The sequence below is a fragment of the Ursus arctos genome, unplaced genomic scaffold (genome assembly GCF_023065955.2).
Source record: "Ursus arctos isolate Adak ecotype North America unplaced genomic scaffold, UrsArc2.0 scaffold_23, whole genome shotgun sequence".
NCBI classification, from domain to species: domain Eukaryota; kingdom Metazoa; phylum Chordata; class Mammalia; order Carnivora; family Ursidae; genus Ursus; species Ursus arctos.
The window spans coordinates 1594991-1618074 of record NW_026622908.1 but is presented as its reverse complement, the minus strand read 5'-3'; the positions used below and the strand labels follow the sequence as shown (position 1 = coordinate 1618074).

Sequence of the window (23084 nt, the reverse complement as noted above, 5' to 3'; positions counted from 1 at the left end):
GTAGGAATAGGCATTATGATACCTTCATCTTTTGCTGATTAACTTAACAAATATTTTAGTAAATGACTGCACTATAATAAGTCCTTTGGTAGGCACTAATGAACAAAGTATTCCCTTTGCTCACAAAATGCTCATAATCCGTTAATATAGTCAAGAAATATGAAATTTCAGTATATTGTGAAAACTTCTAATCACATTGATAAGCATAGTGTACCATGAGGTTCATGTGATCCTACGTGACTGTAAACTATAGCGATACACATCCGATTGTATAGATGGAGCGTAAAGGGCAATCTGAGTTTGAAGACTTTAGCATTGATCTACCATCAGAGAGAGAGGTAGGGCCTGATAAACACCAAAAAGCTCTGATTATTTAAGAATACAAAGGTTTACTGTGACTGGTATACTGATGAAAATGACTAAGTAATATCTGTAAGTGAGAGAATCAATTGCCAAATCATATTTTATGGTTATGCCTGCAGTTGTTGTTGTGGATAACTCAGTGTTCAATCCAAAAATGACAGAGACTCTTGCCAATGAGAGATGATATTATCATACAGGTATATGTCACATCTGAGATTACCAGTGGAAGAGTTCGGGATTCTGAGTTTCTTTAGTGAAAGTAATTTTCAGCATTTAAGTTAAGGATTTAAGTTTAATTGCAAAGGAGTCGTTGTCTTCTGAATTTTTAATTTCCTGAGCTATGTTATTTTGAGAGAAATCCCCATAAACCAAGCCTGGCAGTTTAGATGGGCTTAGTTAGGACTCGTGAAAGAAAGTATTTGTGAAACAAATAGCATCCTATTCTGAAATTCTAAGATTCCCTTGTATATGCTTGTATTGCAAGATTTCTCACCTCCCCCAGTAATTGGTACAATGGTTTCATGGGGAGGGGGCATAGCTTTGATCTGAATCACTGTTCCAATGTATATTGGCCATATAGACATAATTTGTTTCCTATGCCTGTCTCATTCTTTAAAAGGAGGAGAAAAGCATACCCACTTAAAGGGATTGTTACTATCTTAGGGGGGTTAGGTAAAATGTTTAACACAGTTTAAAACATATAGTATTGTTCTTTCATCTGGTTATTGTGGCCTGAGGCACCATGAGCAGCAAAGTCTCCAAGTGACACCCTGCACTGGTGGTGTGGGAAGTCCTGCAGGGGAACCAGTGCCAGCGCTGGAAGGTTTTGGAGATGGTGGAGCTGCAGGTCAGCTTGAAGAACTACCACCCTCAGAAGGACAAGTGCTTCTCGGGCACCATCAGGCTTCAGTCCACTCCCTGCCCCAAGTTTTGGGGGACCAGCAGCACTCTGAGGAGGCCAAGGTCGTGGATATTCCCCACATGGACACTGAGACATAGAAGAAACTCAACAAAAAAATTTTTTTTTGTCAAGAAGCTGTTCAAGAAGCGTGATGCTTTTTGGCTTCAGAATCTCTGATCAAGCAGATCCCACAAGGTTTGGGTCCAGGCCTGAGTAAGGCTGGCATGTTCCCTTCCATGTTGACCCACAATGAGAACATGGGGACCAAAGTGGATGAAGTGAAGTCCACCATCCAATTCCAGATGAAGAAGGCGTTATGTCTGGCAGTGGTGGTTGGCCCAGGAAGATGGCAGATGATGAGCTTGTGTACAGCATCCACTTAGCTGTCAGTTTCCTGGTGTCATTGCTCAAGAAGAATTGGCAGAAGGTCTGGGCTTTATACATCAAAAGCACCCATGGGCAAGCCCCGGCACCTGTACTAAGGCACACCTTAATAAACACTAGTGCTACCATTAAGAAAAAGAAAAAATATATATAATGTTCACATGAGGAACGTGAGTATTGGTTTTATAGCATAATTTCTTCTGTGCATAATAAATTGAATCAATAAAATCAGCTTCTCATGGAAAGCAGAAAAGGGAAGTAAGGGCTACTTGTTGCTTTCTGTTGCTTCCCATTCAATTCACCATTCACTTCTCTCCCTTTCACAACTGTGTTAATTGCAATCATTATTCTGTTTGCCCAGAATATCCATTTAATTATATTTCTTATTCTTACTTGGAATTCTTACTGCATTACTGCAAATGTTGTGAGCAATCCCATAGTTTATATTCATGTGGCCCCAGGTATATGGATTTCTGAAAGATTAATTCCATAGCTAGATGTCTACCTTTTTAATCTGTTGCTTGAAATCTTGTAAGGTGGAGATGGTCTCTTCTATTAATCCAAATGGCTAGCAAATGCCTGCAATGTAGTTTCTTTGGTAGTCTTTTTACAAATAACATCTGGGGGCGCCTGGGTGGCTCAGTCGTTAAGCGTCTGCCTTCAGCTCAGGGCGTGATCCCGGCATTATGGGATCGAGCCCCACATCAGGCTCCTCTGCTGTGAGCCTGCTTCTTCCTCTCCCACTCCCCCTGCTTGTGTTCCCTGTCTAGCTGGCTGTCTCTCTCTGTCAAATAAATAAATAAAATCTTTAAAAAAAGAAGAAACATCTGAATAATTTTCACCATAAGAATTAGGAAGAAATTTATAATTGTGAGTTTCCTATTCTGCTTATAGTAAGATGTTAATATTCACACAGAGGTAGGAAGTATTATTACTGGTTTTTCTTTTAGTTTGCTTTGTTTGTGCATGGATTTAATGTGACAAATATATATATCAGTGTTTCCTAATGTAAAGTGATAAATGCCTGTAAAAGTCTTACAAATCTAGACTGTGGTCACTGATATAAAGTCTTTGAAATATATCTGAGAGAGTTTTAGACATGGAGTGGTAACAGGTTAAACTGAGTGTGAGATAAATGTATGATTCACACCGCAGTTTGAGGGTAAAGGGAACCTTCCTGGAGAGTCTTGGAGAGTATCATAATCCTATTCCCAAAACCCCTTTTTACTGAGGAAGTCATGTGACTTTTTAAAAAACATATATGGTAATGACCAAGAAATAAAATAAAAGTGAAAACGAGGATGACAGGCAAAGCAGACAAGGTTTGTCTTATGCATGTGACTTGAGGGTTAAAAAGAACCAACGTCTAGCAATATTGTGAAACTGACCATAATTGTGCTAAGAGAAGAGGCAGGAAAACTGACATTTTCTTTGACAATGATAACATCACCTGGCCTATAGGCTACTCATGCCCAAGTTGCTACATTTGTCAAATTTAGTGTTAGTTACATGGTGTTTTTCTCCCCACTAGAATCTGAGATCATTTAGAGCAAGAATCCTCCTTCTTCATCACTCTCTCCCCAAAGCCTGCCATAAGTAAGAATAGCCTCCATGAGTTCATTACACTTTAGAAAGTCCTTTAGTGTAACAATTCTAGTATTAAACATGAGCTTTTTTTCGTAAATTATTACAAATGAAAGCCAGTGTGAAGAGGAACATAACCCAACTAGTCTGGGTTTTGAGGTGGAAGAAAAGTGATTGAATTCCCATTTCTGAAAGCTGCAATCACTGTACGTTGAACTTTCTCTTCTTTTTTTATTTTTTTAAAGATTTTATTTATTTGACAGAGGGAGAGACAGCAAGAGAGGGAACACAAGCAAGGGCAGAGGGAGAGGGAGAAGCAGGCTTCCGGCTGAGCAGGGAGCTGATGCCAGGCTGGATCATACCCTGAGCATTAGGCAGACGCTTAAGACTGAGCCATCCAGGTGCCACTGTACATTGAACTTTCAACCTCAATTTCATTGTGTTCATTCACCTATAAATTAGAAGTAATAATGTTCACTTTCTCAGAGATTTTGTAAAATAAATAGTGCATGTGATTTGCTTAATACAAAGTAGAGTGTGTAGAACATTATCCGTAGGTGTTAGTTCTCTTCCATACTTCCTAAAACCCTGAAGTCGGCTCTAGATACCACAAATACCGCTCAGTTCTCCAGAAAGGTGCACTTCCACTGGTTCATCATAGTTTCATCCATTTGATACATTTGATGTATTTTACATTGTCTGTTCTCCGCCTACTTTTTAATTTTTGGAGGTATTTGATCTACCTAAAGAAAAATACATCTGGCTAAGAGAGATTAGTAATTAATAGCACCCCATAAAGTTGTTGGCAGGATTAAACGAGTCAATACAAAGAAAACAATAGATCTAGAATGTAGGAATTGATGGAAAATTTTATGTTATCTTCTCCTCCTTCTACCTTCCTTCTCTTCCTCCTCATTAGCATCATAATTATTATAAATAGTATAAATATTTTAATATGTATGAGTTTCTAATCTTTCAAAATATTTACGTAGATATTTGTATTTTATTCCCAGTACCCTGGTGATTGTGTTTATTTGATTTCATGGAAATGACAAATAGAATAAAATATTTCTAATAACATTCATTCCTGTTACTGGGTAAGAATGAAAAGTTCAGAAATCCTCACCTATCCTGACACGCTTTCCATCAAACTAAATGCCCAGTGTCTCTTCAAAGGCAAACCACTACCATTCAAAATCATAATCATTAAGCCAAATGTATTACTTCATCCAAATACATTTGAATCGACATGGGTGGAATTGGGGGGAGTATGCTAAGTGAAATAAGTCAAGGAGAGAAAGACAATTATCAGATGGTTTCACTTACATGTGGAACATAAGGAATAGCATGGAGAACATTAGGAGAAGGAAGGGAAAAATGAAGGGGTGGGAAATCAGAGGGGGAGAGGAGCCAGGAGAGACTATGGATTCCAGGAAACAAACCGAGGGTTTTAGAGAGGAGCGGGGAGGGCGGATGTGTTAGCCTGGTGATGGGTATTAAGAAGGGCACATATTGCATGGAGCACTGGGTGTTTATGGACAAACAATGACTCATGGAACACTACATCAAAAACTAATGATGTACTGTATGGTGACTAACATAACATAATAAAAAAGTTCTTATGAAAAAATACATTTGAATAAAACACCAGCATTTACAGAAAATTCTGGAACAATATTCAGTTCATCAAATTTGTTGAGTTCAATGATTGGGGAATTTTAATATGGGAATGGAAAAAAAGGGGGAAAATCCATGACTCTCATAAAGGAAAGGGAGTTTTGAGAAGGTGTGAATAATAGTATTTACAAGAACTTCATTCTTTCAATGCTACTCATACTTTCATTTACTGGAGAAAAACATAACCTTTTGTATAGTATCCTTAAAGGCTTGCTTTACTTGCTGGTTCCTCAGGGTATATATAAATGGATTCATCATAGGAGCGACAGAAGTATTTAGAATAGCCACTCCTTTGGTCAATGATGACTTTTCTTTTGCGGAAGGGTTGGCATACATGAATATGCAGCTTCCATAAGAGATGGAAATGACAATCATGTGTGAAGAACATGTAGAAAATGCCTTTTTTCTCTGACTGGCAGAGGGCAGTTTCAGAATTGTTCTAATGATGAACATGTAAGATAGAATTATTAATGCCAAGGTGAAAAGCAGAATCACTATTGCGGAGTAAAAACCGATCACTTCTAGGAGCCGTGTGTCTGAGCAAGATAATTGCAAGAGCGGAAAGTAGTCACAAGCAAAGTGATCAATGACTTTGGAGCCACAGTAATCTAACTGGAGAAAAAGAATAACTGGTGGGAAGATATTTAAGAATCCTGCCAGCCAAGCACAAAAGACAAGTAAAATGCAGACTCTTTTGTTCATGATGGTTGTATAATGCAAGGGCTTACAGATGGCTACGTAGCGGTCATAGGACATGGCAGTTAGAAGATAAAACTCAGTTATTCCCATGAAGATGAAGAAAAACAACTGAGCTGTACAATTATTGTATGAAATAGTTTTGTCTCTGGTGATAATTGTGCCCAGAAATCTAGGAATACAGACAGTTGTAAAGGATATTTCTAATACAGAGAAGTTCCTGAGGAAGAAATACATAGGGGTCTGTAGATGGGAGTCAACCAAGGTGAGAGTGATGATGGTTAAATTTCCAGTGATACTTAACATATATGTGATGATTAAGAAGAGAAAAATCATAATCTGAAGCTCTGGGTCATCCGATAGCCCTAGAAGAATGAATTCTGTGGGTACTGTGTGGTTTTTCATTGCCGATCCTTTCTTCCCCCTTTAGAATGGAAAATGAGTGTTTCCCTACAGGACATAAAACAGTGAAAACAGGATTAAGATTGAGAATAGAATCTTAAAAATATCCACGGTGATAAATAATTTATGAAATCCAAAAACTAATGTTTTCCTTTAGCAACTCTCTCCAATTTCTTTTGGACCTCACATGCAAATAATACATATTATTTGAAGTTAAATACTGGTTTCTTTTTGTTGAAAATACACTGGTGCGGGCCATGGGTTAAAAAAAAACCCAAAAAACTTGTGTTAACATTTAAGCAGAAACTATTTATTCTAATGTTTCTTTAAGATTTTAATTATTCATAGAATATTAGGTCTTTTTATAAAAGCATGAAGATATTATAATTGATATTTTTTCTTTTTTCTCAATGTTATAAAAACTAATCTGGATTATGGATAATTTAAATATAGCATTTGAAATCTCACTGGGGTTATTTAAGCCTACCTCCGCATTATATATTTGGAAACCTACATAGTTTAGGAAACCACCACAGTAATCATCTCACTGTAGAATGTGCATGTTTATCTATGGGAATGTCTTGTTGGCATTCTCTCATAAATTAATTTCCTAAGGGTTTGGTTGATGCTATCACTCTCTTATCTTTTTTTTTTTTCTTAACTGGTAAAAAGGCCAGGACAAGAAAGTAACCTTCTATTCCTAAATTAAATAATTGCCTAGAAATAGTTTAATTCATACAATGCATAATCCTTTCCTTCTCTTTTTTTCTTACAATACTGCTATGGAAAATGAACAAATAGTTGGTCAAAATAGCATTAACTGGGAAGCAGATATTCTTTCCAATAGGGAACTTAATAAATAATCCTGTCTCTATAACAGAATACAATTTCACATTAGAAAAAAACGAACAATCCAAGATTTATTTCTGTGTTCCTGCTTTAGGATTTCATTAGTAGTCTATTGGTAGTAAGCAATTATTTAATTTTTAATATTGAAAGGGTTGTAAATCCATAAATGTACATATAAACATGATTTTTTAAAACATTTGAATAAAATGAAGATACATATATTATATTGAAGAAAAAATATTTACTTACTTCCTGATTCTTCTTTATGATTTAGTCTCAAATGTTATCATCTGATTTGCTTAAACATTTACACAATTTCAGAGCTGGTAAATCAAGTTAGCAAAATATTTGGTTTCTATTGTGCTCTCAAAACAATTGTGTTGATTTAACTTTTTCATGTTTCTTAGGGATTATACTTCTCTTTGACTCACAATGTCCTTCATTCCTGATACTATGAAATTCTGACAACACTTTATTTATTACAACTCATTCTTGCTTTTCATCTCTCACTCAAACTCCTAGTACAAATTCGGTTATGCCTGCCTTGACTAGTACTCTTCCATTTGGCTCTTTTCATATAATACAAAATACTGATTTATTAAATCATTTTTCTTTCTATTCATGCAAACATTTAAAACCAATATTTTGTAATTCTATGATTACACATCTATAAAATGTAAGTAGTATTTTTCCTTAGGTTTAGGGACTGCTATATTTTCCTGCAAATGCTGCTTTGAAAAACAGAAAATATGGAATGTTCTTCTCTATGGATGCCAAAGTAATGGAACTGGACTTATTTTATCTGTGTCTTTTTCTTGGCCCAGGGGAATTCATTAAGTAAATAGGGTTCCAAGGAGAAGAATCATTAAAGATACAGGTGAATCATTTTTATAAATATTGATGAAAAGGTATAAAAAGCAAAATGATTGAGGTAAATAGACAAATATACAAACAATGTGATATTGAGGGTGTGGAAGCTTGATTTAGAATTTCACTCTTCTTAATACCCTCAGTTTGTTTCCCAGAGCCCACAGTCTCTCATGGTTCATTCCCCCTTCTGTTTACCCCCCTTCATTCTTCCCTTCCTTCTCCTACCGGTCCTCCTATTCCTTATGTTCCATAAATGAGTGAAACCATATGATAGTTGTCTTCCTCTGCTTGACTTATTTCACTTAGCATTATCTCCTCCAGTCCTGTCCATGTTGCTGCAAATGTTGGGTAATCGTTCTTTCTGATAGCTGAGTAATATTCCATTGTATATATGGACCACATCTTCTTAATCCAGTCATCTGTTGGAGGGCATCTTGGCTCCTTCCACAACTTAAAAATTGTGGACAATGCTGCTTATATCCTTTGAATTTTGGCAACCTAGAGAAGAATTCTTTACCAGAATGAAATGATGGAAAACACTGCTACGGATTTCTTGTATGACTTGATCATCTTCTGAAATGGACAACCTATTAAAGACAACCAATCAAGGTTCATACCAAGATTGGCCCTTTGAATTTAAGGAAGCCATTCCCAAGCCCTCCCTAATGTGGCTTTTATTGCCTTTTGACTACTTTCTTCACCATGTTGTTTACTTCCATTGAACAGGTGTTTATATTTATGCACATGATATCTTCTATATGGAGAATATTTATAAACCAATAAGTATCTGGAAACCTAGCATTGGATATTTTGAATTTATTTCCACATTTCCTTCAATGAAAGATGTCATTTTTATTACTAGAGGAATAATATAGTATAGAAGTACATATAGATACCATATGTACACATATATGTAATATAACTTTATATTCAATAATTTATCTTTATTTTCTTCACAGTTATAAATGTGGACATAAAACACGGGTGCATTAAATGCCAGCAGTGCAGATTATTATTATTATTATTACGGGGGGGAAGATTATTTACAAGATTGGAAGTTGAGAGTATTTGAAAGTGGGACAAAAGAAAGAAGTGGGAAAGGATGAATGAACCACTGCCTCACACATAGGACAATACATAGAACTGAACTGTGTTGAATTTATAACTGACATGCATTAAAATAGGCATTGAAAATATTTATCCAAGATATTTCCATAGAGATAGTGGAACTGATTTTCTCCTTATGAAAATTCTATTCCTTTGCCTTTAGTTTTGTATCTAAATAGTGATTCTTTTCATATTTCATTCAGAGCTTTTATTGATTACCAGGCACTGACTATAAAATTATCTCTTTTTCAAACAAGCGGGCAATAGAAAACCCTCTGAGGTCAGTGCTATTATTATTCAGGTAAAGAAAGAGTCTGAGACAGAAGTTAAAGTGTCTGGTGTCCACCACTTGTGTATTTGTGAGCAATGCAATCTTTAGTGACTTACTTACAGGAAAAGGGAATGTATTTCTATCTCACGAAGCACTGCACTTCATAAAATATCCTATTAGACATGTTTCTTCCCCGTTACTTTCCTCAAATACCTAGATGCTGGATTGTCTGTTGTCCTTGATCACTCTTTTACCCTCTAACTTTCTACCTTTACTGTTTTATTCCTAGTTCCTAACAGCTCTCTAGCTTTTCTCTAAGCCTCCAAATAATTTACTTTAAATGGAGACTGATAACATTCGTTACCTTCTTATCCGCAAGCTAGTAGGACATCTGCTTTTTAATAATGTGTCAATTACCTCCATGTATTCTGAGTTTGGTGAGTGACTATGTTTTAGGTCAATGAAACATCGTTCAATCTACCAGGTTTCACTCGCTTCAGAGAGGGGAGGATGGATTTTAATTACAAATAATGGTTTCCTGTAACATGTTCAAAATAAAAAAGTAGAATTTATTAAATCACATGGTTAAGGGATCCAAATATTTTAAGGCTTTCCCCAAAACTAGATCTGGCATCATATTACTGAATAATTCCAGTACATATTACTAATTTTTTCAGTGACATATTATCACCCTTTATAGGTAAGCCCCTCCGCAAGATGTCTGGTTAGGCTCCCATTAACTGACTACCATCATTTAATTGAGCAATTATCCTATAAGTTGAATTTCTAATCTCAGAAGTGTATTGATTGACAGGTAATATTGGACCTCATATATTACTAGGTGTAGCCCAAATAGTTACAAGGATTTTTCTGTGTGAAAAAAATGAGCATTTGCATCATGGGAATTCCTACCGTTAAGAAGCTCCATATGCAAACCTTAACAAGAAGTGTTCTCATTAACTTCATGAAAAGTCAATACACATCAAATAAGTTGATTTTTGCATAGTTGTCAAAAGGCTAATGTAGAATAAAAGAGGAAAATGAACACCAAATGCCTTAGAAAATATTCAATTATTTCTTTGTCAAACAAAATGTCTAGTTATGATAGAATGCACATTTTATTTGAACACTGTTTTAAAAGCTAACTCAGTGTTATATACATTATTATACATGTGTATGTTGGGTAAAATAGTGCTCTGATATCTAGGACACTGGAACCATTCTAACTTATTCAACTTATTTATTTATTCAAAAAATAGTTATCGAATACCTACTACATGGCAGATGCAGGTTCTAAATGAGAAGGATTAGTGACTTCTGGTAAATGTCTAAGAACTGCGTCTCAGAGGGTGGAGGTGAGGGGCTGATGTGTAAGAGCTGATCCTGTTCTAAGATGTGAGGTCCTCACATGGCAGGTTTCGAGCTCCTGACGTGGGCTTTCTGAATGCAGAATTGGGAAGACACAAGCACCAGTGGCTCTCGGGAAGGGTGTGGGCAGGCCCTGTGCCCTGCTGCTGGGACCACAGCATTTGTCTGCGGAGAGACAGAGATCCCTTCTCTCCTGGGGTGAGGGATGTGCCAGAATACAGACAATAAGCAATGAGCATGATTGATTCATAAATTATAGGGTCTTTTATAAATTAACAACTATTTTGTAAAGGAAGAGAAAACTGAAAAACCTTGGAAGTGGGGAGCTACTATAATTTTATGTGGTGTCATTGGGGGAGGCCTTATTGAGGCGACATGTGGATATCTGGGACAGGAGTGTGTCGGGTTCAAGAACCATCTCGTGTAAATGCACTAAGGCTTTAGGAGGAAAATCATGTTCTTTGCAAAGGAAGATTTATTTGTTTCTTCCTTTCCAATGCTACTAAATGTGCTTGTCCTGCTAGTGCCCTGGATAGAACCCCCACTATAGCATTGAATAAACGCAATGATAGTGAGCTTGTAACCGATTTTGTTAAAGTGATTTTTCTGTGAACAAAGTATATTATGAAAAAAAAAAGGTTTTGCATCAGTTGCACTTAAAGGAATTGTATGTGTAAGCTATTATATCAAAATAGCCAGAAAAAGTAAGAGATTGTTACAACTCTTAGCCATGACTATATTTATGGTCTTGTATAGTAAACTAAAAATAATGTTAAACATGACTTAATATTTCCTGAATTTTTAGAAACTGTGTTTCCTGATGAAATCTGAAAACAGTTTCTCTCTTATGCTCTTGTTGTGTCTTTTTTCATCTCTTAATTTTCTAGGTATTATTATGGAAAAATTGGAATTTAAAAATATTTAAAAGAAGGAAATGAGGCTAGTCTCATAGTTACAGGTGGAAAGACTAGCTCAAAGGAAGGGAAATGCATGAGAATGGGATTGGAATTTAAATTGAAAAAAAATATTCAAATATCCTCAGTATACTGCTGGCAATGGAAACATAAGCAATGAAATAAAACTCCAGTGAGACTATGTGGATATTCATAGACGTTTGAGGGGACCTGTTTTTTGTTTACTTGCTCTTCATTATGCCTCTAATTTATGACAGCACTTTTATTTTTTCATTTGCTTGAGAAAAATACAATCTTCCTTGCCCTGTCCATGAAGGCTCGCTTGACTTGCTGGTTCCTTAGGCTGTAAATAAAAGGGTTCAGCATGGGAGCTACTGAGGTGTTCAGCACAGCAACTGCCTTCCTCAGAGACACTCTGTCTTTTGCTGCTGGGTTTATGTACATGAAAATGCAGCTGCCATAGGAGATGGAGATGACAATCATGTGGGATGAACACGTGGAAAAGGCCTTTGTCCTCTGACTGGCAGAAGGAAGCCTCACAATCGTTCTGATGATATATACGTAGGACAGAATTATTAATGCCAACGTGAACATTAAAGTAAACACAGCACAGGAAAAACCCACTACGTCTAGGAATTTTGTGTCTGAACAAGAAAGGTGTAGTAAGGGGAAATAATCACAGGTGAAATGGTCTATAACATTGGACTCACAGTAATCAAGCTGTATGAATAGCATGAGTAATGGGAATACGATTAAGAATGAAGCCAGCCAAGAAGCAAAGACAAGGAGTATGCAGACTCTGGGATTCATGATGGTCATGTAATGCAGAGGTTTGCAGATGGCAATGTAACGGTCATAGGACATGGCAGCCAGAAGGCAAAATTCAGTGACTCCCAACAGAATGAAAAAAAAGAACTGAGCCATGCAATCATTAAAGGAAATGGTTTTATCTCCTGTAATCAGGGTGCCCAGGAACTTGGGTATGCTGACAGTTGTGAATGAAACCTCTAGCAAGGAGAAGTTTCTGAGGAAGAAATACATGGGGGTCTGGAGGTGAGGATCCAGCAGGGTAAGGGTGATAATGGTCAGGTTCCCCGTGATGCTGAGCGTGTAGGTGATGAACAGAAAGACGAAGATCACCGCCTGAAGCTGTGGGTCATCTGACAAGCCCAGGAGGATGAACTCTGTTACTTCTGTGTGGTTTCTCATTTTTTTTTCTTCTCTTATATAATCTAGAGGGGAAATCAGACAAACAAACAAAAACAAGCAGATTATAGAAAAGAGGATTATCCGTGGATAGTTCCGGAATTTTTCTCTGAAAATAAACCTATTATGCCCTACTGATTTAATTCAGGAGATCTTTAAGACAACTTAATAAAAGTAGGTAACATGTTTTAAAGTAGTTTTTACCATCTGCTGCACTCTGTGTTTTACGTAGAACGTTTCTCCGTAAAATCCTTGTTTCACGGATTGGAAACCGAATCTAAAAAGAGTTTTAAAAATCTTATCCAAATCATGTACCCAGATGAGAAGAACAGGGTTTTTAATTAGGTTTCTTTGTGTGTTTGATACCTGGAATAGAAGTGCTGCCTATTGATACAAGCGTACCCCTTTCAAAGGTCCCCTTCTCAGTGGGAGACTACTTGCCTTTTTTCCAACCACAATAAAAGTCTCATTTCCTCATTTCCCTCACCTAATTTCCTGTATTATTACTCACTGTACTAGTGTAATATAGAAAAGACAGATATGTCAGAAAAAGGTCACTCAAATGGAGACGTCTCCAAAATTTGAAAGTCACTGAAGTTGAATCGTTAACCATGTCACAGATTTCTGTGTTTTCATTCTGGCTCCCGCTCTCCTTTCAACCACCTGCTCCTGATCTCAAGCCACGGACACTGAATTCATTGACGTCATGTCCTCAGATACTACAGAGTACAGAATATGAAAAGCCAGAGCAGAAATTTAGTAGATTGGATCTACATATTTCATGGGCTAAAGAAGCAAAATTGTATGAATATCTAAAATAAACATTGTCTTCTACAGAACAGTTTTGCCTTCAAGGTTTTTTCCATCTAAATGTTGTTAATGTATTCTCTCTATATATGTATTCTACTTTCTGTCCCCAATTATATTTTTATATGTTTCCTTTTATTTACATCAGCATTCCCTGACAGAAGCTCTATTTTGTCAACATCCTGGAGTAATCAGTAAATCAGTACATGAAATCCCTTTCTCTTCCTGAATCATCATCATCATCATCATCATCATCAAACAACAGCAGCCACAGCAACAACAACAACGGCAATGCATTTTAGAGTGAAGCTAAAAGTTCCCTCAATAAATTGAACCAGCCCATTATCTAATCCCTTATTCTGTGTATTCTCACTAAATAGTAAAGTTTTCAGTTTAGTGTCATGAGAGAAGTTTTGTAATAGGATATTTAGTTTAAAGATGTAGAATTGTTGATTATTGGTATAGAATGCATCATAATACTGTGAAATTTCTTGCTCTTTTTTCCCCTTATACGCCTGAGTTCTCTTTTCACTCACTTCACTGTTTAGCAAAAAATATGGCTGTTGATTATTTAAGGCAAATTCCAACTGAGATGGAGAGTGCCGATGTTACTGGGAAAGCATGTGAGATTCACAAGAAATGAACATTTCTTTTGTTATTTCTCAGAGACTGGAGGAAACAGCCTGAACTTACAAGAGAAACAGACATCACAATGATACATTTTGTAAACAAAATTAAGGCAATTCAAGTGTATGATGGATATTTCAGTGATAAAAGTCATTGGTCTCAATGAACAATCCTCTATAATTAACAACTGTGTATAGACTCTGATCTCTCAACCATTTCTGTGATGTTTTCAGTAGAGAAATGAAACATATACCTGAGAATTGAAGATGTAATTTTAGGCTTTCCTTCCTAACTACTCATCTACATTTCTTTTTCCCAGTCATGTGTAAGTTATGGTCTCAAGTTTAATATCCCCTCTGCTCCTTTTTGTTTCAGTGAATTCTAACCTGTGAAGTCTTATTGTTGAATTACCTGTGTGGCTCATTGGAAGTAAAATTTAATCTATTTAATGAACAAATACTTGCTAGTGTGTTAAATGCAATAACCGATATGTGAATGAAATAATAAGTATCAACCAGTTATTTTATTTATTTAAATAAATTACTTTTAGGACACTTCTGCCATTTCATATGAATTTTAAGGATGGCCTTGTTGAGAAAAGAACAGTATCATCCCCTAAATTGTCCAATTCAAAAGTGCAACAATTTAAAAAGGCCTATTAAGGATTAAGAAATTGCTTTTCCTTATCTCTTTTAATAATTAGAGTAGTGGTATGAAGCTCCCTAAATTCCACAATATAATTGGAAACTAACTTTATCATCCTGCATTCTCTATGTGTGCTGAAATCTCTTTTTAAGTTCAAAGTCCTAAAAAAGTTGTGAACACATATATCCTTAAGGCAATTTGCACCCACACCATTAGTACACAATTTTCCAATTCTCTATCTTTTTCTCTCATTGACACTCTTTCTCGGTGTCAAGTCTATATGCCAGGCTACTTTTCAGAGAAGAGAGCAAGATTGTGGTTTAATTTGATATCTTGGTTAATTGTTTCGTTTATACCAAGTACTATTTTTTTTCTAGAATGATTCATTCCATCTTTGATGAAAAAATGTTTAGTGACATTTAATCTCATGTAAGAACTTTATGGTGATTGAATGTAAAAAAAGTCTCATAAGAACCAATGTAGATTTTTTTTCAGATGATTACTTTAACAATGCTTTAGAGTATTACCAAAATTAGTTTGGAATGCAGTTTACCTGAGAACTCTGAAAAAAAGAAGTGACCTTGTTTTTTTTTCTAATGGAAAGGGGAAGTTTGAATCCCAAGTCAGGCAGACCAACCATTATGAAATAGGAATAATGAAGGAAAAACAGTAATCACCTAAATCACTTAGCAATCTGTAGGTTTTCATAGAGATGTTCTACTGATATCCCGATTATCTCAGTTTATTAGCTAAGTATCTACATTTGCAGATAATTTTCAACAACAAAAAAAAAAAGAAAAAGAATTCTTTTAAAATGTATGGCATCAAACTTAATTTATAATTGTGGTATTATTGGGGCAACTTGTGGGCTTTGCATTCAAAGAGAAATCGATTAAAAATGCAACTTAGGGGCGCCTGGGTGGCGCAGTTGGTTGAGTCTGACTCTTGGTTTTGGCTCCCGTCCTGATCTCAGAGATGTGAGATTGAACCCTGCCTTGGACACTGCATTCAGCGCGTGGAGTCTGAAATTGTCTCTCTTGCTCCCTCTACCCTTCCCCACCGTGCTTTACCCCTCTCTCTAAAGTCTCTAAATAAATCTTTTTTTTAAGATGTTATTTATTTATTTGATGGAGAGAGAGACAGCCAGCAAGAGAGGGAACAAAAGCAAGGGGAGTGGGAGAGGAAGAAGCAGGCTTCCAGCAGAGGAGCCTGATGTGGGTGCTCGATCCCGTAACGCCAGGATCACGCCCTGAGCCGAAGGCAGACGCTCTAAATAAATCTTTTTAAAAAAAACTGCAATTCAGCCACATGATAGTATCGTGAGTTTGGACAAGTTTCTTAATCTCTCTGACTTTTAGTTTTTTATTTTAATTTTGAAATGAAAATAATATATCATGGAATTAGGGCTAATTTAATTACAAGTAAAATTGAATTGTACAATATTATAGCATGTATTCCTAGACAGCAGTTACTGTTATCCTATTACTAAAAATAAAAATCAATGATCGTTTTTGAGGAATACAGCCCCATTGCAAAATAGCAAAAACCATTTTTGTGCTCACTCATTAGAGAGTGCTAACGCTGTATGCTCTTATCTCATTTACTCTTTTTGATAACCCTATGTTAATTTGAAGAAACTGACAATGAGACAGGCTAAATGACATAAACAAGATCAAACAGCTACTAAATAGTAGAACTGAAATACTAATCTCTCTGTCTATGGCCATACCACCCTGAACGCACCTGATCTCGTCTGAAATACTAATCTCTTTCTGCCAGGAAATGGAGCATGGGACCTAGTAAACCTATATTCAATGAGGGAACCAAAATTAAAGAAAATAATTTTCCAAAAATTAATAAAGGAATAAATTGTTATGACAAACAGGAAATGTAACATGCTCATTTTCATAACACTAGATATATATGGAAAGAAATAAGAACTTCAAATTATTCTACATGATCTGATGAAAAGTTGAGTTAAGAATAAATGAATTAGTGCTAAGAAAAAGAAATTTATCATTGGTTTCAGTTTTATAATCTTACCTCTATTTGTCGTGCAAATGTACTGCATCGGCTGGTTGAAATGATACAAAAAGCACGTTGACAACAATTTCAGTTTTAGGTTAAGAGATTCAGTGTTTGTAAAAATCACTCTCAATACATTTCCAATCACTTTATTTCTATAGCTAATATTCTATTACACGTTTTCCATTGCAGCTATGGGAGCAAAAGTAGTGAAGAGACGTTAGATTTGGAGTTACTTTGGGCCTTTCTGGACCAAGATTCTACATGGATTTTCCCCTGCATAAGGCACATGTTTTATTTACCATATATGCCCATGTCTCACAGCAAACACTCCAGTGAATCAAATGTGCCAAGAAAGGCCTTGAGGAGGGGCGCCTGGGTGGCAGCGTTGTTGGGCATCTGCCTTCGGCTCAGGGCGTGATCCCGGTGTTATGGGATCGAGCCCCACATAGGCTCCTCCGCTATGAGCCTGCTTCTTCCTCTCCCACTCCCCCTGCTTGTTTCCCCTCTCTTGCTGGCTGTCTCTATCTCTGTCAAATAAATAAATAAAATCTTTATAAAAAAATGTTATCAACATTTGCACCAATATGGGAACAGGAAACTTTTGAGAAAACTCCCAAAGAGATAGAAAGGCATAAGAAGTATTCCAGAAGCATTTGGAATATTTTGCATATGCTCTAAATGAGAAAATAACTAAATGTGCAAAGCTTTTGGGAGAGGTTTCCTGAATTTCCTAAATCAGGATTTCTCTCTAGAATGGATGCCCCCACTTTTTTTCTTGCTGAGTAAAATACTGGGACAACTTAATCTTATATGAAAAGATTACATTTTTAACATGTATTAAAATGTCTCCATAAAAGTGGCTCTCCAAGCTAGTAGGTATTAAGTAAGTTATTCAAAAACACCGAATACAGAACAACAAAAAGACTGGGATAGAGTTCAGTGCTCAGTGATTTCCCAAAGGCATGAAAAACTATGGATTAAATATTCATTGAACTCTTCAGTCTTTTCCAAGAATCACTTGAAGTCATTCTCCTATCAAACTAATGGTGCTAATTCTGGAGAAGCATCTACTACCTAGAAGGTCCCTTTCCATTTGAAAGATGTGCTGGGTTTAACCCCGTAATTAATGGAAGCACAAAATCTAGGAACTTGGCAGGATTTTATAATTCCGATTTCTTTCTGTCTCATTTTAGAAATGACAAAAAAAAGAAGTCTGTGGACTCATTTGCTATTTTTTTTTCTTTCAACAAATATCTTTTGAGGACCTGCTATCTTTAAATAGTATACAAAGCACTGCGGATAAAATAGAATCAAAATAGGTATGATTCCCCCGTCATGAAATTACCAAAGATCGAAGGCAAGCCAATGAGAGAAAAAGACTTGAACAATATCACACAATAACAGGCAAAGTTGTGAGGCACATGGGTGGCTCAGTTGGTTAGTGTTTGATTCTTAATTTCAGTTCAGGTCATGCTCTTGGGGTCCTAAGATTGATTCCTACCTCAGGGCCTGAGCTCAGCTCAGAGTCTGCTTGGGATTCATTCTCCCTCTTCTCTGCCCCTCCCCCTGCTCATGCTTTCTCTCTCTCTCCCTCTCCAAGTAAATCAATAAAATCTTAAAAAAAAAAAAAAGACAGTGTTCTGAAATATATAAATAAAGTGACCTGTTTCTCAGTTCAGAACTTTGATACTATACCAAGCTATTTTTAATGAGGAAACTTACTCCATTATACCACATAATATATATATTGATCTCATTATTCTAGTCATTTTTAAAATATGAATTTATACAAAAGTTTACTTTCAACATTTTATAATTTTTCTGTTGAGTGAAATGTTCACCAAAAGCCCAAAAATAGTGACTCTTAGCTTATTAAATACTCTGAATTATTCTGATTCAATCATAGTTTTTTATAAAATTTTGTTTGATGATGATCTAATTGTTCGTATCACAGCCAATCAGTATAACTAGCATATCTATGAAAAGAGCTATTTTAACAGATATCTTTAATTTCTATTAAAGATTTCAAATATACAAAATTTTGTTACTTTAGGGCTCGAAACATATTTTTAGTTTGATATGTAAGTGCCTCTGATATACAAGAGTATCGATGGAAGGCAGTAATCCTGGGATTTTTTTTAAGTGGAGTTTTAGATCCAAGAGAGATGGGTTCAAAGTCAAGCTTTGCTGTTTATTCTCATTGTAAGATTGGAAAATTAATTGTTAAAGGCCTTTCTTCATTTCTAAAATGGGTATAAACATGCAAATTTTTAACAAATTAAATAAAACATAATATGTGGAGCTCTCTGTTTCTGTAAGGAGTAGCAGCTTGAGACAGATAATAAGCATGCAAAGAACATATAGAAATGTGAGATTAAACAGAAAAATAATGTGTTCTAAGACATAGGATACCTTCAGTTTCCAGTTCTGCATGTAAGAAGTCACAAGTCACCACTCGGTTCTAACAACAAGAAAAAAGATGAACAGCCTGAAAAATCAACTCATTTTGGGTCCTTAGAGCAGGCAAATCACTGCCCTCAAGATTGAAAATCAGACAGATAAAATCAAGAAGTTAAGCTTTATGGGAGCTCATGAGCAGAAACTGCCGTTGGGTTCAATGGGAGTAGGAAAACCTGAAGTGTAAGTGATGATATGTAGAGGCTCAGTGAGGAAACTCAGAGAGTTAAAAGCTCTGGGGGAACCAAGATATTTGAGGCCCCCACCATATTGTGAGATTTATTTCCAAGAGCTCAACCAGATTCAGATGGGGAATGTCAGAAAAATCACCTCGTGCTTCTTCAGGAGAAGAGGAAAAGGGACCATTTTGAAATGCATGAGAGTGTTGTGTTCTTAAGAGAGCCAGCACTCACAGAAATCTAGCGACCAGAGCCTAATCTGCTGGGACATTATAGAGCTTAACGGACCCCGGACAAGGAAATACCCAACTCCAGTATCCTCTAGCCTTTCACGTGGCAGAAGAGAAATACCCAACTCCAGCCCACTCTAACCTTCCTGTTCTACTTAAGTGGGGAGGAAAAACTGAGAAACACTTATGAAGTTCACAGCCCAGAGGCCTAGGCTCACTAAGAGCCTGAGCCCTAACCACAGGACTGCAGAATGCTTCCCCTCCCCCCATGCCTGACCATCACATTTCTAAAAGTCTGCTTGCTCTGGTTCTTTTTACCCAGTGCATAGTGGCTGGGTGTCAAGAAAACAGTACAAGCATAACAAAGGCAAAAAATAAATTTGAGAAGGTGGAGAATGATTCAGAACCAGACATGGCAGAGGTGCTGGAATGATAAGACTGGAAATTTGAAACAAATATATTTAATACCACAAGGACTCTAGTGGATAAAGTAGACGGAATTCAAGAACAGAAGAGGAAGACACGGAGAGAGATACAATCCAAAAAAACCCATAACAAACAAACAAACAAAAAACAACCACCGCCACTAACAACAATAAAAACAATCCTGAAGAAATAAAGAATTCCTTGGACAAACAGAAATTAAATATATGTGTTGTCAGTATCCAGGCTTGAAGGAAATTGTTAAAAGAAATGCTTTAAGAAAAAGGAAAATAATATAGGTCACAAAGTCAGATCTACATAAAGTAAGGAAGAGCATTACAGAAAGAATAGTAAAGGTAAAACAAATCATTTGTTTGTTAACTTAGGGCACTTGACATACTCTAGGTGATTGTAGGCTGCTGAGGACAAGAAGGATCTGGATGGCAGGACGTGACATCAAGGACCGGAGTTAACACAGAGAGGAACAGAGAGAGCAAGGGATTACAAACACCATCAAAATAAGAAAATGGGCACGGGGTGCCTGGGTGGCACAGCGGTTAAAGCGTCTGCCTTCGGCTCAGGGCGTGATCCCGGCGTTATGGGATCCAGCCCCACATCAGGCTCCTCTGCTGTGAGCCTGCTTCTTCCTCTCCCACTCCCCCTGCTTGTGTTCCCTCTCTCACTGGCTGTCTCTATCTCTGTCGAATAAATAAATAAAATCTTTTAAAAAAATAAGAAAATGGGCAAAACCTTTTAATTGGGAATATCCCCATGGAAATCTGAGAAGACATATCCTTGGAAAAGGTTTGAGAGGTCCCCAGAATTTTGTGGACTGAAGCTGGGCTGAATGGTGATGGTCTTCCTCTGCAAAAATTCAGGTTTACAAGACTGTGAGAGATGGTTTTGTTTTGTTTTGTTTTGTTTCAAATGCATATGTATCAACACAGAGGTTCAAGGAACATGAAGAAACAGAAAAATGCTCCAATCAGAAAACAAAATCTTTATTAGCAGAGTCTAGAGACATATAGGCACGTCTGACAAATTATTCAGGACAACTGTCACACGGTGCTCAATGAATTACAAAAGTGGCACGTGTTTTAGTTTTACTGCATTTGTTTCAAATCTTTACCAAGTATAAATATATTTTTAAAGATTTTGTTTACTTATTTGACAGAAAAAGTGAGAGAAAGATAACACAAGTGGGCGGAGATGCAGTCAGAAAGAGTGGGAGAAGCAGGCTCCCTGCTGAGCAGGGAGCCTGATGTAGGACTCCATGCCAGGACCCTGGGGTCAGGACCTGAGCCAATGGCAGACGCTTAACTGACTGAGCCACCCACGTGCCCCAAGTATAAATATTTTTTTAAAAATGATAGAGAGCATGGAAATTCTATAAATAGTACTCAGTAACATGATCAATATTTAACTAGTTATATGCACTAAATTTCACAAAATATAAAGCTCTACATTTAAAGTGCAAATCACAGCTACTTACTGCTTTTAAGAACTGAATTTAATATACAATAGTATAGGAAGTGTAGATTTTTTAAATGTTAAGAGATCACCAATGAACTACTTGAAAACACACAAAAAATCACACACTAATTTTGAAACAGTGTGCACCTTTTAGGGAATTTATTAACAAAATTAATACTATTTTCCACATTGTGCTATAGAGTATGTCTTATAGAAATACATACATTTCCACAAAATTTTGTAGGAGAAATAAAGTTTACCATATTTTAAAAGAAGTCAATAAGCAATGCATTGGGGAAACTTGGGTATGGAAGTAGAAGAAATGAGCTGGGAAAATATTTAATTAACTATAATGTGGCATATAAGAGACTATAGGAAGAAGCATACTGATACAGAGATTTAGGAATTTCAGGATTTTACCTAGTTTCTCTTTAGAGTGTCCTTTTTTTTTTCTCCCCCAGAAGAAATGTTTCATTTACTTGAAGAAAATACTACTTTATGGACCACATCTTTGAAGGCTTGTTTTACTTGCTGGTTTCTCAGAGTATAAATGAACGGGTTCAGCATGGGGGCAACAGAGGTATTGAGAATAGCTACTCCTTTTGTCAATGATGCCCTTTCTTTTGCAGAGGGATTAGCATACATAAATATACAGCTTCCATAAGAGATGGAAATGACAATCATATGAGAGGAACACGTGGAGAAAGCCTTTTTTCTCTGACTGGCAGATGGGATTCTCAAAATCGTTCTGACAATATACATGTAGGATAAAATCACCAATGCCAAAGTGAAGAGCAAAGCAACCAAAGCAAAGTAGAAACCAATCACTTCTAGGAGCCGTGTATCTGAACACGACAGTTGTAGAAGGGGAAAATAGTCACATGCAAAGTGATCGATGACATTGGAAGCACAGTAATCCAGCTGGAGCAGGAGCATAAGGGGCGGGAAAATGGTCAGGAACCCGCCGAGCCACGCACAGAGCACAAGCAGGGTGCAGAGTTTTCTGTTCATGATGGTGGTGTAATGAAAGGGCTTGCAGATGGCAACGTAGCGGTCATAGGACATGGCAGTTAGAATGTAAAATTCTGTCACCCCCATGAAAATAAAGAAAAAGAGTTGGGCTGCACAGTTGTTATAGGAAATAGTCTTATCCCTGGTGATAATTGCCCCCAGAAATCTAGGAATACACACAGATGTAAATAAGATTTCTAAGAAAGAGAAGTTTCGAAGGAAGAAATACATCGGTGTCTGTAGATGAGGGTCCACCAAGGTTAGGGTGATGACAGTCAGGTTTCCGGTGACACTTAATAAGTATGTGATAAATAAGAAGAGGAAAATCACAATCTGAAGGTCAGGATCATCAGAAAGGCCTAGCAGGACAAACTCTGTGATCACTGTGTGGTTCATTTCTCATTCTCTCTCTCTCCTCCTCCCCTTCTCTCTCTCCTGTTTCTTCTTTAAAGATATCTAGATAGCAAGAGCATTAAAGGGAGGACATGAAATGTGTAATTCATGATGACCAAAATCACCATCGCTGATACAGTTGTAAAATATATGCTGTAGTCCATGCTGATCTTATTTTCTTTTGAGCCTCTTGTTGGCATTTGGTTGTAATACATAATT

General features: G+C 36.6%; 3 protein-coding genes and 1 pseudogene across 3 annotated transcripts; 1 reads left to right on the top strand and 3 right to left on the bottom strand.

Moving 5' to 3' along the window:
- The first annotated feature begins 1105 nt into the window (after positions 1 to 1105).
- LOC125282594 (60S ribosomal protein L10a-like) lies at positions 1106 to 1746 on the top strand (annotated as a pseudogene).
- Positions 1747 to 5071: 3325 nt separating this feature from the next.
- Positions 5072 to 6010, bottom strand: LOC125282304 (olfactory receptor 6C3-like). Its single transcript, XM_048216861.1, has one exon. The coding sequence runs from the start codon at positions 6008 to 6010 to the stop codon at positions 5072 to 5074; it is 939 nt and encodes a 312-aa protein (XP_048072818.1).
- Positions 6011 to 11656: 5646 nt separating this feature from the next.
- LOC113249173 (olfactory receptor 6C1-like) lies at positions 11657 to 12595 on the bottom strand. The gene has a single exon (XM_026490701.3). The coding sequence runs from the start codon at positions 12593 to 12595 to the stop codon at positions 11657 to 11659; it is 939 nt and encodes a 312-aa protein (XP_026346486.2).
- Positions 12596 to 21932: 9337 nt separating this feature from the next.
- Positions 21933 to 22868, bottom strand: LOC113249176 (olfactory receptor 6C3). Its single transcript, XM_026490704.2, has one exon. The coding sequence runs from the start codon at positions 22866 to 22868 to the stop codon at positions 21933 to 21935; it is 936 nt and encodes a 311-aa protein (XP_026346489.2).
- Between the last annotated feature and the right edge of the window lie 216 nt (positions 22869 to 23084).

Coding starts and splice junctions, on each gene's coding strand:
- LOC125282304 (XM_048216861.1), bottom strand. CDS start 6,010: ATGAAAAACCACACAGTACCCACAGAATTCATTCTTCTAGGGCTATCG.
- LOC113249173 (XM_026490701.3), bottom strand. CDS start 12,595: ATGAGAAACCACACAGAAGTAACAGAGTTCATCCTCCTGGGCTTGTCA.
- LOC113249176 (XM_026490704.2), bottom strand. CDS start 22,868: ATGAACCACACAGTGATCACAGAGTTTGTCCTGCTAGGCCTTTCTGAT.